Source organism: Castanea sativa, chromosome 4 (genome assembly GCF_040712315.1).
Source record: "Castanea sativa cultivar Marrone di Chiusa Pesio chromosome 4, ASM4071231v1".
NCBI lineage: Eukaryota > Viridiplantae > Streptophyta > Magnoliopsida > Fagales > Fagaceae > Castanea > Castanea sativa.
The window spans coordinates 20345853-20360088 of record NC_134016.1 but is presented as its reverse complement, the minus strand read 5'-3'; the positions used below and the strand labels follow the sequence as shown (position 1 = coordinate 20360088).

The window sequence follows — 14236 nt, the reverse complement described above, 5'->3', positions numbered from 1 at the left end:
CTCTAGGGTTTATGCTTTATAGCATAATTTCCAAGATACCCTTATGCCAATGTAAAATAACATGTTAATATAAAAGTATCAACTATCAAGTAACTCTGGCGTACATAATTTGTATGAGTGGTTTATATAATGATTAAAGTCCTGACCTTATTAAATGGGTTGGATGAGTATGAGTACTATCTACTAGGTTAAATGAGTAATAAATGGATAGTTATATACCCAAACCAGGTATGAGTATTACTTATAAAAAAATTTATATATGTTATGTGGAGATTTTTTTTTTTGGTTGGATAAATATATATTATGTGGAGATGTCATTGGGTTAACGGGTAAAGTCCTAACTCTTATTAAATAGAATGGGTTGGATTGGGCATGGGAATTAGCTAAGTAATTAAATGAGTTACCGGGTAGTTATGTACCCATCTCATTTATGATCTTCCCTAAACTACCTGTTTCCCATCCCTTTGTTTTGAATATGATTTGTAATGATCTAAACTGCAGTAACAACATTTCTTGTGGAACTTCTTTCACAATCTCTGGAAAGAGAATTCAGTTTATTTGTACATATCGAGCCTAGCTATGGTTTCTCAAGAAGATTAAAGCAATTTAGAATTTTAAATACATGCTTTCTTTAATTCTTGCATTGTGATTTGGATTTTGTGCTTATTGAATATGGTGGTTGTGCTACTTTTAATGTTCAGAATTTGTGATCCATAATGTTTAAAGCTTTGAACTTAAGCAATGTACCTTTTGTTTTGGTTGATCTGTGTGATATTTTTTTTTGGAAGCTTATGCGTATACAAATTCAGAGGTAGCAGGTATATTTACAGTTATTTTAAACTAACATACATGACGGTTTTTAGCTCAAGTATCCTTAAGTTTGTTATATTTGTCACATTCCCAGATGATTATCGTTTCAGATTTTAGCTCTCTTACTTTAGTTTCCATCTTCTGTTCCCAGTTATCCTCTGAATGATGCTGCAGAAACAGTGAATGAAATTGGATCATCTATTAGAAGAATTATGGGAGGAACTAGTGGGATCATGTATTTTACTTTATCTTAATCTTGACTTGATTAAGCTTTAACAATAATGTTTTTTGACAATTAGTTTTGTAACATTAGTCTGAAAGTTGACTTTTTCTCTCTTCTGGAAACAGATATAATATATTCTGTAAGGCAGCATATGCACAGTTGAAAGCAAGCTCCCAGCCAGTTGTCACGGCAAAACAATGTGAGATGATCCTCCTAATATTATAATAATCAAACTTGCACCTTCACTCATCAAGTTTCTTCTTTCAGGGGCTGAAGCACTTGAAGCTTCCATTACTGCAATCAGTAAATATGGTGGAGCTAGTGCTGGTTATCGCACATTGTTAGATGCCCTTATTCCAGCATCAGCAATGCTTCAGGAGGTTATCAATAATGATCACAATCTTTCTGTCTTCATTGTTAATGTGGTCTTATGTGACTAACATTATCTTCACTTACAGAGGTTAAATGCTGGGGATGGTCCCTGCGTTGCTTTTGTCCTCTCATCTGAGGCAGCACTGGCTGGAGCTGAGTCAACCAAGCACATGCAGGCACAGGTGACATTCATAGTATTCCTTGTCCTCTATTGTAGGGGATTTGCTTATTTCCGTAGGCATTGTAACTAATTGATGGATATGAATGTAAATAGCCCTTGACCAAACAAAGTCATAATACTGATTAAGTTGGAAGTAATTTCCATGAATCCTTTAAGCCTCAGTTTGGATCTTGGACAGCTCTAGGGTTCTAAGAAAATGATTGGAAAATGTGCAGTGAAATTATATGTGATCATACCTTGTCCAATCTGTTATACTTTCTCTTTAAGGTTCAAAATGATAGATTCTTTTCTCTTATTTTTCTTTATTTATTTATTGGAATCATTTAAGTTATTAAGGATGTCAACCACATGGACTACTAAATGGTTGTCATTGTATGCACATTTTCTGGCATAAGATGGCTCTTAAGGTCAAAGGTTAAGAGTTAAGACACATCTTAACCTTTGACCTTTGTGTGTGATCTTCAGCTTACTTGCATACTATGATTGTTCCTAGAGGTGTGAGAGTCCGAGGGTTTAAGCTATTGAGTCTGATGGTTATACATTTTACTTTTCTTGAGGTTAGTCTGGATGGGCAACTAAGGTGAGCTTTATAAAGCCTTGAGATATATAACCATCATTGTTGTCCATGAGTGTCGCACATATTTGCCATAGGATCCAGTGCCAGTACTACTAATTTCTTCCACAACTGTTGCATTTTGGAATAGGATCTGCAATGTTCAAATTTTGAAGAGAAAAAAAAAAAAAAAAATGGAAGTGTGTTTTTGCTAGTTGGCATCAGAGTTAAGGACTTGTGTCTGTTGGTCTTTTCGTTGCATAGGGCTGGCCAATCTGTTGGTTATCTTTTGTCCTCTGATGTTCAATGCAGAGATTAGTTGTTTCATTTTGAATTGTAGATGGATGCAGTTTGGATGGTTGTAAACTCATGATAACTTATTTTACACTTGAACATCTTATATTCAGGTCAGTGTCGGTAGTCAGGTTGGATTTATGAATGTAAAGTATATGTTAATCATGCTACCAAAAAAAAAAAAAAAAACTTTTGTGTGAATTCCACATTCTTATGCATTGGTTTTATGAGCATGGGGATCTGATGAGAAAGCTTTTGTAGGCTGGTCGTTCGACATATGTTTCTGGGGAGATCCTTGCATCAGTACCAGATCCTGGCGCAATGGCTGCAGCTTCATGGTACAGAGCAGCAGCTTTGGCTGTCGAGGATAAATTTGGGGCTTCTTCATGAGCCAGTGAATCTTACTCATGCAATTCTTGCTCCTATTTTGCTGCATATTTAACCAAAGTTTTGTTCATGATTTTAAGATGGTCTAACTGGTTAGGCTCTCCGCTTATTCTTTTTGTGCATAAAGCCGAGAGAGTGAATTTCACCCATACATCTCTTAAAACTTTCTTTTGAAATTTGTAAATTTCAAATATTGGTGACATCTATTCAAAATAATACACATTGAAATCTGAGCATATTTTGTGATTCCATGGTTCGAAAATGTGACCTTTAATGTCTTTATGTCAGATTTATATGCATTAAACCCTGAATTATGTATTTAGCTTGTCTGCTATGGGGTTTCAATTATGCTAGAGTCTAGGAGTACATTCTACTCTTGCAAAATTTCTTTCTGTTTCAAGCTAATCACAATATTACACAATGGATTTCTCTGTTGTATGTAATCAACTTAAAAAGTATTTAACTTTCTAGAGTGAGCCTCTTTACTTTAACATTTGTTTCAATTTGTTTGGATGAAAGGGAGGGGAGGGGAGGGAATGGAAGGAGTGTGGTTTTGGATGTTTTTTAAGAGGGGAGGGGGAGAAGTTTGAAAGTGGTTTGGAGGGGTATCTAACCCTCTTTTTTAATTCCCCCAAACCCAAATTGGGGGGAATTTGGAGGGAATTAAAAAAAAATTTGAGGTGTCAATTTTGTCCTTAAGATATCAATTTATATTCGTCTGTTTAAAATTAATAAAATTAGGTTATAATTGTCAAATTATATAAAATTTTCTCCTATCATATCTTTACTTAATTGTTAAAACATCCAATCAAAGAGAGATATCTATTCCCCTTTCCTATACTTAATTTTAAAAACATTTAAATAAGGTATAGGAGTAACCATTTCTCTTGTGCATGGGGGGCTATCTTACATATTTTTATTCTCGGCTAAAATGAGAGGGACGAGAAAAACAGAGGGAGCTCAACTTTACATGTCACTTACCTTAAAATTTGTGCTATGCACGGTGTCACAACGTAAATTTTTTTCTTAAATTTTCTACTTATGATGGCTCTAAATCCTTGACTTAATCTCAGCCAACAATACATACACACTACAAGAACACTTAGAACATATTATTAGGAACACAAGTGCACAACACACACTATGTTTACAGGAAAAACTCCCAACGTTTGTTACTCACTCTCAAGTACAAAGGAAATCCTTGCAAAACTTAGAGAAATACGCACAAATCTCTCAAAAAACAATTACCAAATTTGTTGTTGACTCCCTCAATAGCATATGGGTCAAATACACAGAAATAACTGTCAATGGGAGTAACTCCTTGCACTTTGGATAATCTACCACTTGGGTTTGACTTAGAACATCATCAACTGCTGCTATCTAGGTTATTCTCCATGTTTCCAACCCCTACATAGCAAGCTAGCATCATCAAGAACATCATGAATTACTTAGTAATTGTCGGTAACTGCCGTTGCACACAGCACATGTCATAGTCCATGTCTCAGCACATCACGGGGCTTCTGCCCATCACCCAACAACCCACTCAATGTGTCAATCCACATTTGGGGAGGCTTGGTCCATGCCTAAGCCATCCCCCATCAAGCCACATAGCCCACATAGTCCGTCCACATGCAACACACACAATATTTGTCTATCTATCCACTAGCATCAGTTCATACACTACACTAGCACCCACTAGCCAATGCCTTGCACACAGCATCAGATTGCTTATCATCATGGCAGGCCAACCTTGCCTTACACAAACCACACTGCCCACACACAAGCAATCAGCTACCAAGCCACCAATGTCATGCACCACCACAGAAGGGTCAACACCACTGGTTACTACCCATCATGAAACCATCTCTACCCACCATGGCCCTCCTATGTCATGACCTTGGAGCATTATGTGGAGTAAGGTACCACCACATGCTACCCCTATCTACTGCTCAATGATCCAACTTGAGTTGGGGAACCCGCCATGTCCCCCTTGAAGAGCGCTTTGGAGCATTTAGAATCTGGCATGAGGAGACATTGATGTGTGGAGGAGACATAAAACCATATAACTGGCCCCATGTTGCCCAAGCACTACCATTCTTCATGCCATCATCATCACCAACTAAAGCTCTTAACACTTGGACACTTGTTTTTATATTGGCAAAAAATTGATTAAATTTAATTGATTTTTCGTTTTAATTGACATTTAATGACAATTCAAATAGCAAAATATGGTTAATTTCATGATAAAGATTTTAATATTTTCCTGGGATTATAAATTTCTTAGATTTATTACAATATAAAGTAAACCTATAAAGCATTAAAATAGAATTTGATGCAAGAGCATAGTTACAAGTCACATGGCAGTCACGTTGGTGACATGTCATTTATTTGAGTGCAATTGTCTTTTATTTATCTTTATTATTTGGTCAAAGTTATATGTGGAGTCTCTTTGGTAATAGCTACAACTTAATAATCTGATTATAGGGTGATGTGAAGTCAATCTAGGAAGTTGTCAATTAGGTTGGAAGTTGTCTAGCATTTCTTAGTATGCATGAATCTCTCATACCAATCCCTATAGATATTGAAGTTGCTAAGTGTTGGGCTTTGTGGAGTCTAGTTATGTTTGATCCGGTTGACGACCTGACCTGACCGGAATAATGTTGCGTGGTTTTTAATGAGAGATTTTCTGAGGCTTAGTCCATGGTGTCTTGTACGCGTGATTACTTTTTCTTTGTCATATGTTTTCTCTATATTTTGTTCTCACAGGTTGGGAATTTTGTGGTAATTTCCCTACAACTGGTATCAGAGCTTAGGGTTAGGTTTGAGTGGGAGCAATGGCAGAGGAAGCAGGAAATGCGTCTGGAATAGAAAAGTTCGATGGCATAGACTTCACGAGTTGGAGGATGCAAATTGAAGATTATCTCTATGGGAAGAAATTGCATCTGCCTCTTTTGGGGACAAAACCTGCGACTATGAAGGATGAGGAATTGACTCTTCTTGACAGACAGGTATTGGGAGTTATCAAGTTAACGCTGTCTAGGCCTGTTGCACACAATGTTGTAAAGGAGAAGACCACAATAGATCTGATGAAGGCTTTGTCTGGTATGTATGAAAAGCCGTTAGCAAATAACAAGGTGCATCTGATGAAGAAACTGTTCAATCTGAAGATGGCAGAGAACGCATTAGTAGCACAACATCTGAATGAATTCAACACTATCACAAATCAATTGTCGTCTGTAGAAATTGATTTTGATGATGAGATCCGTGCACTGATCGTTTTGGCTTCTTTGCCAAACAGTTGGGAGGCAATGAGGATGGAAGTAACCAATTCCATAGGAAAAGAAAAGTTGAAGTACAATGACATATGAGATTTAATTCTAGCTGAGAAGATTCGTAGAAGAGATGCAGGTGAAACCTCAGGATCTGGCTCTGCCCTAAACCTTGAGTCAAGAGGCAGAGGTAATGATAGAAATTCAAATCGGGGCAGATCAAAATCTAGAAATTTTAATTGGAATAGAAGTAAATCTAGATCAGGCCAACAAGTACAATGTTGGAACTGTGGGAAAACAGGTCACTTTAGGAGGCACTGCAAAAGTCCTAAGAAGAAGAATGAAGATGATTTTGCTAATGTTGTAACAGAAGAGGTACAGGATGCATTACTTCTTGCAGTAGATAGTCCATTTGATGATTGGGTTTTGGACTCAGGAGCTTCGTTTCATACCACTCCACACCGAGAAATCATATAGAATTATGTTGCAGGTGATTTTGATAAGGTGTATTTGGCTGATGGTACAGCCTTGGATGTTGTGGGTACGGGAGATGTTCAGATATTGTTGCCCAATGGGTCTGTTTGGTTACTGGAGAAGGTTCGACATATTCCTGACCTGAGGAGGAATTTGATTTTTGTTGGAGAACTTGATGATGAAGGGCATGCAATATTATTTGTTGGTGGAACTTGGAAGGTTGCAAAGGGAGCTAGAGTATTGGCTCGTGGAAAGAAGACTGGTACTCTCTATATGACCTCAAGTCCAAGAGACACAGTTGCAGTTGTTGAAGCAAGTACTGATACAAGCCTATGGCACCGCAGACTTGGTCACATGAGTGAGAAAAGGATGAAGGTGCTGTTGTCAAAAGGAAAACTACTAGAATTGAAGTCCATTGATTTTGACATGTGTTAAAGCTGCATCTTGGAAAAGCAGAATAATGTGAGCTTCTTGAAAATTTGCAGGACACCGAAGGCTGAGAAATTGGAGTTAGCACACACTGATTTGTGGGGGCCTTCTCCGGTTGCATCCCTTGGAGGTTCAAGGTACTACATCACTTTCATTGATAACTCAAGCAGAAATGTATGAGTTTATTTTCTGAAAAATAAATCTGATCTATTTGAAACTTTTAAGAAGTGGAAAGCCATGGTTGAGACAAAAACAGGTTTGAAAGTAAAATTTTTGAGGTCAGATAATGGAGGTGTTAGGATTAGTACCTTTAAATCCTATTGTATGATGCTATGTATGTTATTATGTATGACATTATGTATGACTTAATGTTGTGATTAATAAAGTTGTTTTATTATAATCTAAAACAATGGTAACATGAATATTCAGACATTATCATATAGTTCATGAGATGCATAGTATGTGATTTAGTCACAGAAAATATAAGTCACAAGTTCTTTGTAAACTCAGAATTTTAGTTCGTAGTCAGTGATGAAATTGAGCGTTTCATCTGCGAAGACTATAATATATCAACTAAGATGATTTGTCTTAATCATGGAAGTGGAGACTTCTAGTTGATGTGTTGATATGTTTTAAGAGTTAAGACATATTGAATTGGACCCCTGTGAGATTTATTATTCTTCTAATGACTGTCAAATGAATAATAAATTTCACAACTTCTATTTACATGAACTCTTAATCCTCAGAGGATAATGGACCTGATCATGAAGTGTAGGTTGCTTTGATATATCAGGAGTGAGATCTATCCTAACGGTCAAAACCTCAGTATGTTGGGCAGCCACATTTAGTGTTGATAAAACATATATTCTCAAGATGGAATTCATAGTCTCTTAACGGAGATATAAAATATTCCCTTAAGATAAGTTTAATGAGTTTGGTTATTTAGAGAGTTAGGCCTAACCACTTTAGTAAGGAATTACTAAAGTATATATTTATGGAATTTGATTTCATAAATATATAATGAATAATTTTAAAGGATTAAACCGGGTACTCAAGGATAAGATGTAGTAATTTACAAAGTGGCAGTCTACATTCATGACTTTGTATTACTACGAATATTTTATGAAGGGGTTGCATGTACAATAAAGTCTTGGGATATAATTTATAAATAAGGCATAGAGTGCAATTATATTTATATAGTGGTATTAAATATAATTAATGGTAACTTTGGACTTGTCAAGAGTTGATAGAAAAGCCTAAGGCCCATTGGAGCTAGTGTCTTATTGGTCCATTTTGGTCCCACTCTAAGCCACACACTTAAGCCCAATTGGAAAGGCCCAAAAGGCCAGCCTAATTAGATAATCAGTTAGATACAAAGGGAGAAACATACAAAATTTTCTGTAAGAATTTTTGTAAGAACACTATTGTGAAGTGGTGTAAGAAGTGTTAGACACTTTGACATTCTTCATTTGTAAATTGATTGAGAGACCACACATTTTGGGCGTACAGTGGAATTGGAGTGAAGATCAAAAGTATTCCCAAGTGCTTCCGATCTTTGTTTTGAAATTCACTATACCAAGGTACGCTATCTTATTCTTGAATTCTGAAACTTACATTGTGCATGTTATCGATTGTGAATGAAGTAGATCCGTTAAATTTCCGCTGCGTGTATTTTGTATGAGATACAAACCATGTTTAATCCTACAATTGGTATCAGAGCGGTCTTCAATTTCCAATTTGCATAACATGTTTTGTAAGTTTTGGAATCAAGAATGATAGTTTCATGATGTTAGAAAGTTATTTAATTGATTTTCTGCATGGTGATTGGAATTATGTTTTGATGAAAACTGAAATTGATGTTATGATGTTGTTTAAGTTTGATATTAAGTACGTTAATTTGAACTTTAAGGCTATAACATCAATGGAAATTAGTTTAGATATCAATCCCTGTCTATCATGTTCATATGATGATTGTTCGTTCATGAAAAACCGTTGAAAACGTTTCAGAAAAAATTCTGGAAATTCGAAGTTCACGAGTTTCGATCGGTCGAAAATTGCTTTCAATCGATCGAGTGAATTGGTGGCCAATCTGCTTAATTCGATTGATACCCGATTGCTAGTCGATCGATCAAATTTAATTAAATTTGATCGATCGATCAAGAAGCGATCGAGTACCGATCAATCCAGGCAGACAGTCAGGTTCAAATTTTTTAATTTTTTCGATCGATCGAAGGGCACATTCGATCAATCGAAAGAAGGAAATTTAGAATTTTTCTAAGTGTTTTCAAGTTTTAAAAAGTGCAAGGCTGTGTGTGTTTTGATTACACATGTTTTTCAAATAAAAACCTTTATTTTAAAAACATCTAGTGGGAGAGAGATACAAAGGTTGGATCTCACGGCCTCCATTGTCGGTTTATAGTAGTGTGATTAAGCACCTCGCCTTGGCGTATATGCCTTGCTCCCTTCGGAGGGTGTTTAATTCATGGTACTACAAATTAAACTTTTTAATGATGGATAATATGTGTTTTTACATTAAGAACGACCACGCCACCGTGGAGTTACTTAATGACTCACATAGAATTCAGTCAATGGTGTACACTAGACTAAGTTTAATGTTAACCTCCATTCGGAGTTATGTCATTATTACTTATGAAGGAAAAAACTGGTTTTGTATCTCATACAAAACACATAGCGGAAGCAACAAACAAGGATCTATTTCATTCACGATTGATAACGTGCACTATGTAAATTTCAGAATTTAAGAACAAGATAGCGTACCTTGGTGTGGAGAAATTCAAAACAAAAATTAGAAGCACTTGGGAACACTTTTAATCTTCACTCTAATTCCACTTTACGCCCAAGATGTGTGGTCTCTCAATCAGTTTTTCAAAGGGAGAATGAAAGTGTGTCTCACACTCTCTCACACACCGTTTCTTATTTCACTTTTTTTTCACTAATAAAAATTCTGTATGTTTCTCCCTTTATAACTAACTGGTTATCTAATTGGGCTGGCCTATTGGGCCTTTCCAATTAGGCTTTAGTGTGTGGCTTGGAGTGGGACCAAAAGGGACCAATAAGACACTAACTCCAATGGGCCTTGGACTTTTCCGTCAACTCTTGACAAGTTCAAAGTTACCATTAATTATATTTAATACCACTATATAAATATAATTGCACTCTAGGCCTTATTAATAAATTATATCCCAAGACTTTATTATACATGCAACCCCTTCATAAAGTATTCGTAGTAACACAAAGTCATAAATGTAGACTGCCACTTTGTAAATTACTACATCTTATCATTGAGTACTCGGTTTAATTCTTTAAAATTATTCATTATATATTTATGAAATCCAATTTCAAAAATATATACTTAAGTAATTTCTTACTAAAGTGGTTAGGCCTAACTCTCTGAATAACTGAACCCATTAAACTTATCTCAAGAGAATATTTTATATCTCTATCAAGAGACTATGAATTCCATCTTGAGAATATATGTTCCATCAACACTAAATATGGCTACCCAACATACTGAGATTTTGACAATCACTTTAGATCTCACTCCTGATATATCAAAGCAACCCACACCTCATGATCAGGTCCATTATTCTCTCAGGATTAAGAGGTCATGCAAATAGAAGTCGTGAGATTTATTATTCATTTGACAGTCGTTAGGAGAATAATAAATCTCACAGCAGTCCTGTTCAATATGTCTTAACTCTTAAAACATATCAACATATCAACTAGAAGTCTCCACTTCCATGATCAAGACAAATCATCTTAGTTGATACGTTATAGTCTTCGCAGATGAAATGCCCAATTTCATCACCGACTACGAACTATAAATTCTGAGTTTACAAAGAACTTGTGATTTACATCTTCTGTGACTTTTCACATAAATCACATACAATGCATCTCATGGACTATATGATAATGTCCCATATTCATGTTACCATTATTTTAGATAATAATAAAATAACTTTATCAATCACAATATTAAGTGATACATCATGTCATACATAATGTCATACATAATATCATATATAGCATCATACAATAGAATTTAAGGGCACTAATCCTAACAACTTAGAGGCTAAAGGAAAAATGGCATATTATTAGTGTATGATAAGAGTTATCATGATAGCATTAATAATGAGAATAGTTCTCAATCAATCGTAGTGTTTATAGTTTACTTGCTTTCAAGGAATTTTAAACATGGGATTGGGTTGTCGTTGCATATATTATTTTATGGTTTTATTAAGGTTCCATATTATATGCTTATATGCTAAATTGATAATGTTCAATTTACTTATTATATTCATGTTTATTGTTTTCAGATTTGAACATGGCATTATTTAGCCCACTTGTTTCTATTCTTAATAAAAAAAACTGATTGGATCCAACTATGTTGACTGGAAAAGAAATTTGGACATTGTTTTAACTACTAAAGAGCACAAATATGTGCTTACTCAACCATGTCCTAGCTTTCCTTCATTAGATGCTCCTCTTGAGTAAAAACAGCGATATGATCGTTGGCAGAAATCTAATGAAATGGCCAAGTGCTATATACTAGCATCTATCTCAAATGTTCTACAACATTAAATGCAGGATAAAGAACTAGCTTCGGACATTATGCAAAGTTTGAAGGAGATGTTTGGTGAGTAAGGCCGTTTAGCAAGGCAAGAAACCATGAGGCAAATTTATAATACCAAAATGGCTGAAGATAGTTCAGTGAGGGAGCATTGTCTTACAATGATCTCTAATCTGAATACATTGGAGGTTTTAGGTGCCGACATTGATGGAGAATCCCAAGTGGATATGATACTCTAGTCATTACCGGAATCATTCAAGGAATTCAGGCTGAATTATAATATGAACAAAATGGTTTATTCTTTGTCTGAATTAATGAATGAGTTAGTGGCCGCGGAAGGCATCCTTGGTACTTCTAGTGTTGAAGCCAATGTGGGTGAAGCTTCTACTTCTCAACCTAAGTCGAAAGGCAAGGGTAAGAAGAAGGACTTCACTAAGCAAGAGGGTAAGCAAATTGCCTTAGAGGTTGTCGACAAAGGAAAGAAGAATAAAGGAAAGTGTTTTCATTGTGGTGAGAAAGGACATTGGAAGAGGAATTGTCCAAAGTTCAAAGCTGCCAAGAACAAGGGTATGAAAAGTTCCTTTTTTCTTGAAATATGTTTGGTATAGAATCCCACGGATTCTTAGTGTGTGGATTCAGGTTGTACTAATCATATTTGCAATTCTTTGTAGGGGTTTCAGGAGACCAGAAAGCTGAATGAAGGGGAATTGTTTCTTACTTTGGTTGATGGGAGCAGGATTCCGGTTGTAGCTGTTGGTGTTGTTAATTTATGCTTTGAGTCTAGGGTTTTAATATTGGAAGACTATCTATTTGTACCTAATGTTTGTAGGAATTTAATTTATGCAACTTATTTAGGTAAACATGGGTATTGTGTTATCCTAAAGGACAATGTTGTAATAAAGAAGGATAAAATGTTTATCTGTTCTGGCAATATTGTGGATGGTCTATATATTTTAACTCCTGATAAGCATGAATTACATAATTCTGAATTAGATAGTAGCTCTCATGTAAAATCATTAAAAAGAAAGTTTCCTTTTACAAATAATGTATATCTTTGGCACTTGCGTTTGGGTCATATTAATTCAAAAAGGATTCAACGACTAATCAAAGATGGACTTTTACAGCCCTTGGACTTTGATGAATTTCCTGTTTGCGAATCTTGTTTGGAAGGTAAAACGACCAAACGATCTTTTCATGCAAAAGGTAGAAGAGCCCAAGAGTTGCTAGAATTAGTTCATACAGATGTATGTGGTCCTATGTCAACCCAAGCAAAAGGAGGTTATGAGTACTTCATCACTTTTACGGATGATTACTCAAGATATGGTTATGTGTACCTAATGAGACAGAAGTCCGAAGCCTTTGAAAAGTTCAAAGAGTTTAGGGCTGAAATTGAGAATCAATTAGGTAAACGCATAAAGACCATTTGATTTGATTGAGGTGGCGAATACCTTCTTGGGGATTTCAAGGATTACCTAATTCAAAATGGGATTATATCCCAATTGATTGCACCTGAAACTCCTCAACAAAATGGTGTAGTGGAGAGAAGGAATAGGACTCTTTTGGAAATGGTTAGATCCATGATGAGTTACTCAATTTTACCAATTTCTTTTTGGGGGTATGCCTTAGATACAGCAATGCATCTATTGAATTTAGTTCCATCAAAATCTGTTCCCGAAACACACATGGAATTATAGTGTGGGCGTAAGCCCAACATGAAATATCTCCACATTTGGGGTTGTCCAGCACATGTGCTAAAGGGGAAGCCTGATAAATTGGAACCAAAATCAGAAGTATGTTTGCTTGTGGGTTATCCAAAAGAAACTAGGGGTTATTTATTCTATAGTAGTAAGGATAACAAAGTTTTTGTTAGTACAAATGCTAAATTTTTGGAAAATGACTATATCAATAATTTTACTCCTAGAAGTAGAGTTGTTTTGACTGAAATGAATGAATCTGTAAATCAACAACCGTTGGATAAAACTAGGGATGGTGTGGCTGTATTGGATACACCACAAGACATTACTCATGAGATGGCTAATACACAAGTGCCTTGTCGCAGTGGGAGAATTGTTCGGCCTCCTATAAGATTCATAGGTTTGGGAGAAACTTATGAAGCTATCTCAGAAGAGGCTGAATCGGATCCTTACACTTATGATGAAGCAATGAATGATATAGATGCACATCATTGGGTTCAAGCTATGCAATCAGAAACAGATTCTATGTATTCCAATCAAGTTTGGGATCTTGTAAAGGCGCCTAATGGCATTAAACCTGTTGGTTGCAAATGAGTTTACAAGAGAAAGAGAGGGATAGATGGAAATGTTGAAACTTTTAAAGCAAGGCCAGTGGCAAAAGGGTATACACAAAAAGAAGGTATTGATTATGAAGAAACCTTTTCACTAGTAGCAATGCTTAAATCTATCAAAATTCTCTTATCTATTGCTGCTCATTATGATTATGAGATTTGGCAAATGGATACCAAGACTTGGCAAATGGATATCAAGACTGCATTTCTAAACGGCAATCTTGAAGAGAAAATCTATATGATGCAACCAGAAGGTTTTATAGCAAAGAACCAAGAGCATATGGTTTGCAAGTTGAAAAGGTCCATTTATGGACTTAAGCAAGCATCTAGGTCATGGAACATCAGATT

The 14236-nt window shown here is 35.7% G+C and overlaps 1 protein-coding gene across 1 annotated transcript in view; it reads left to right on the top strand.

Annotated features, from left to right (window-relative positions):
* LOC142631102 (putative 3,4-dihydroxy-2-butanone kinase) overlaps window positions 1-3050 on the top strand; it is a 42000-nt gene extending 38950 nt beyond the window's left edge. The window contains exons 16-20 of the mRNA XM_075805182.1: window positions 962-1045; window positions 1159-1232; window positions 1301-1413; window positions 1492-1587; window positions 2695-3050. Coding sequence (XP_075661297.1) covers window positions 962-1045; window positions 1159-1232; window positions 1301-1413; window positions 1492-1587; window positions 2695-2823 — 496 coding nt within the window. The 3' untranslated portion in view covers window positions 2824-3050. The remainder of the gene's footprint in view (window positions 1-961; window positions 1046-1158; window positions 1233-1300; window positions 1414-1491; window positions 1588-2694) is intronic.
* The last annotated feature ends 11186 nt before the right edge of the window (window positions 3051-14236 follow it).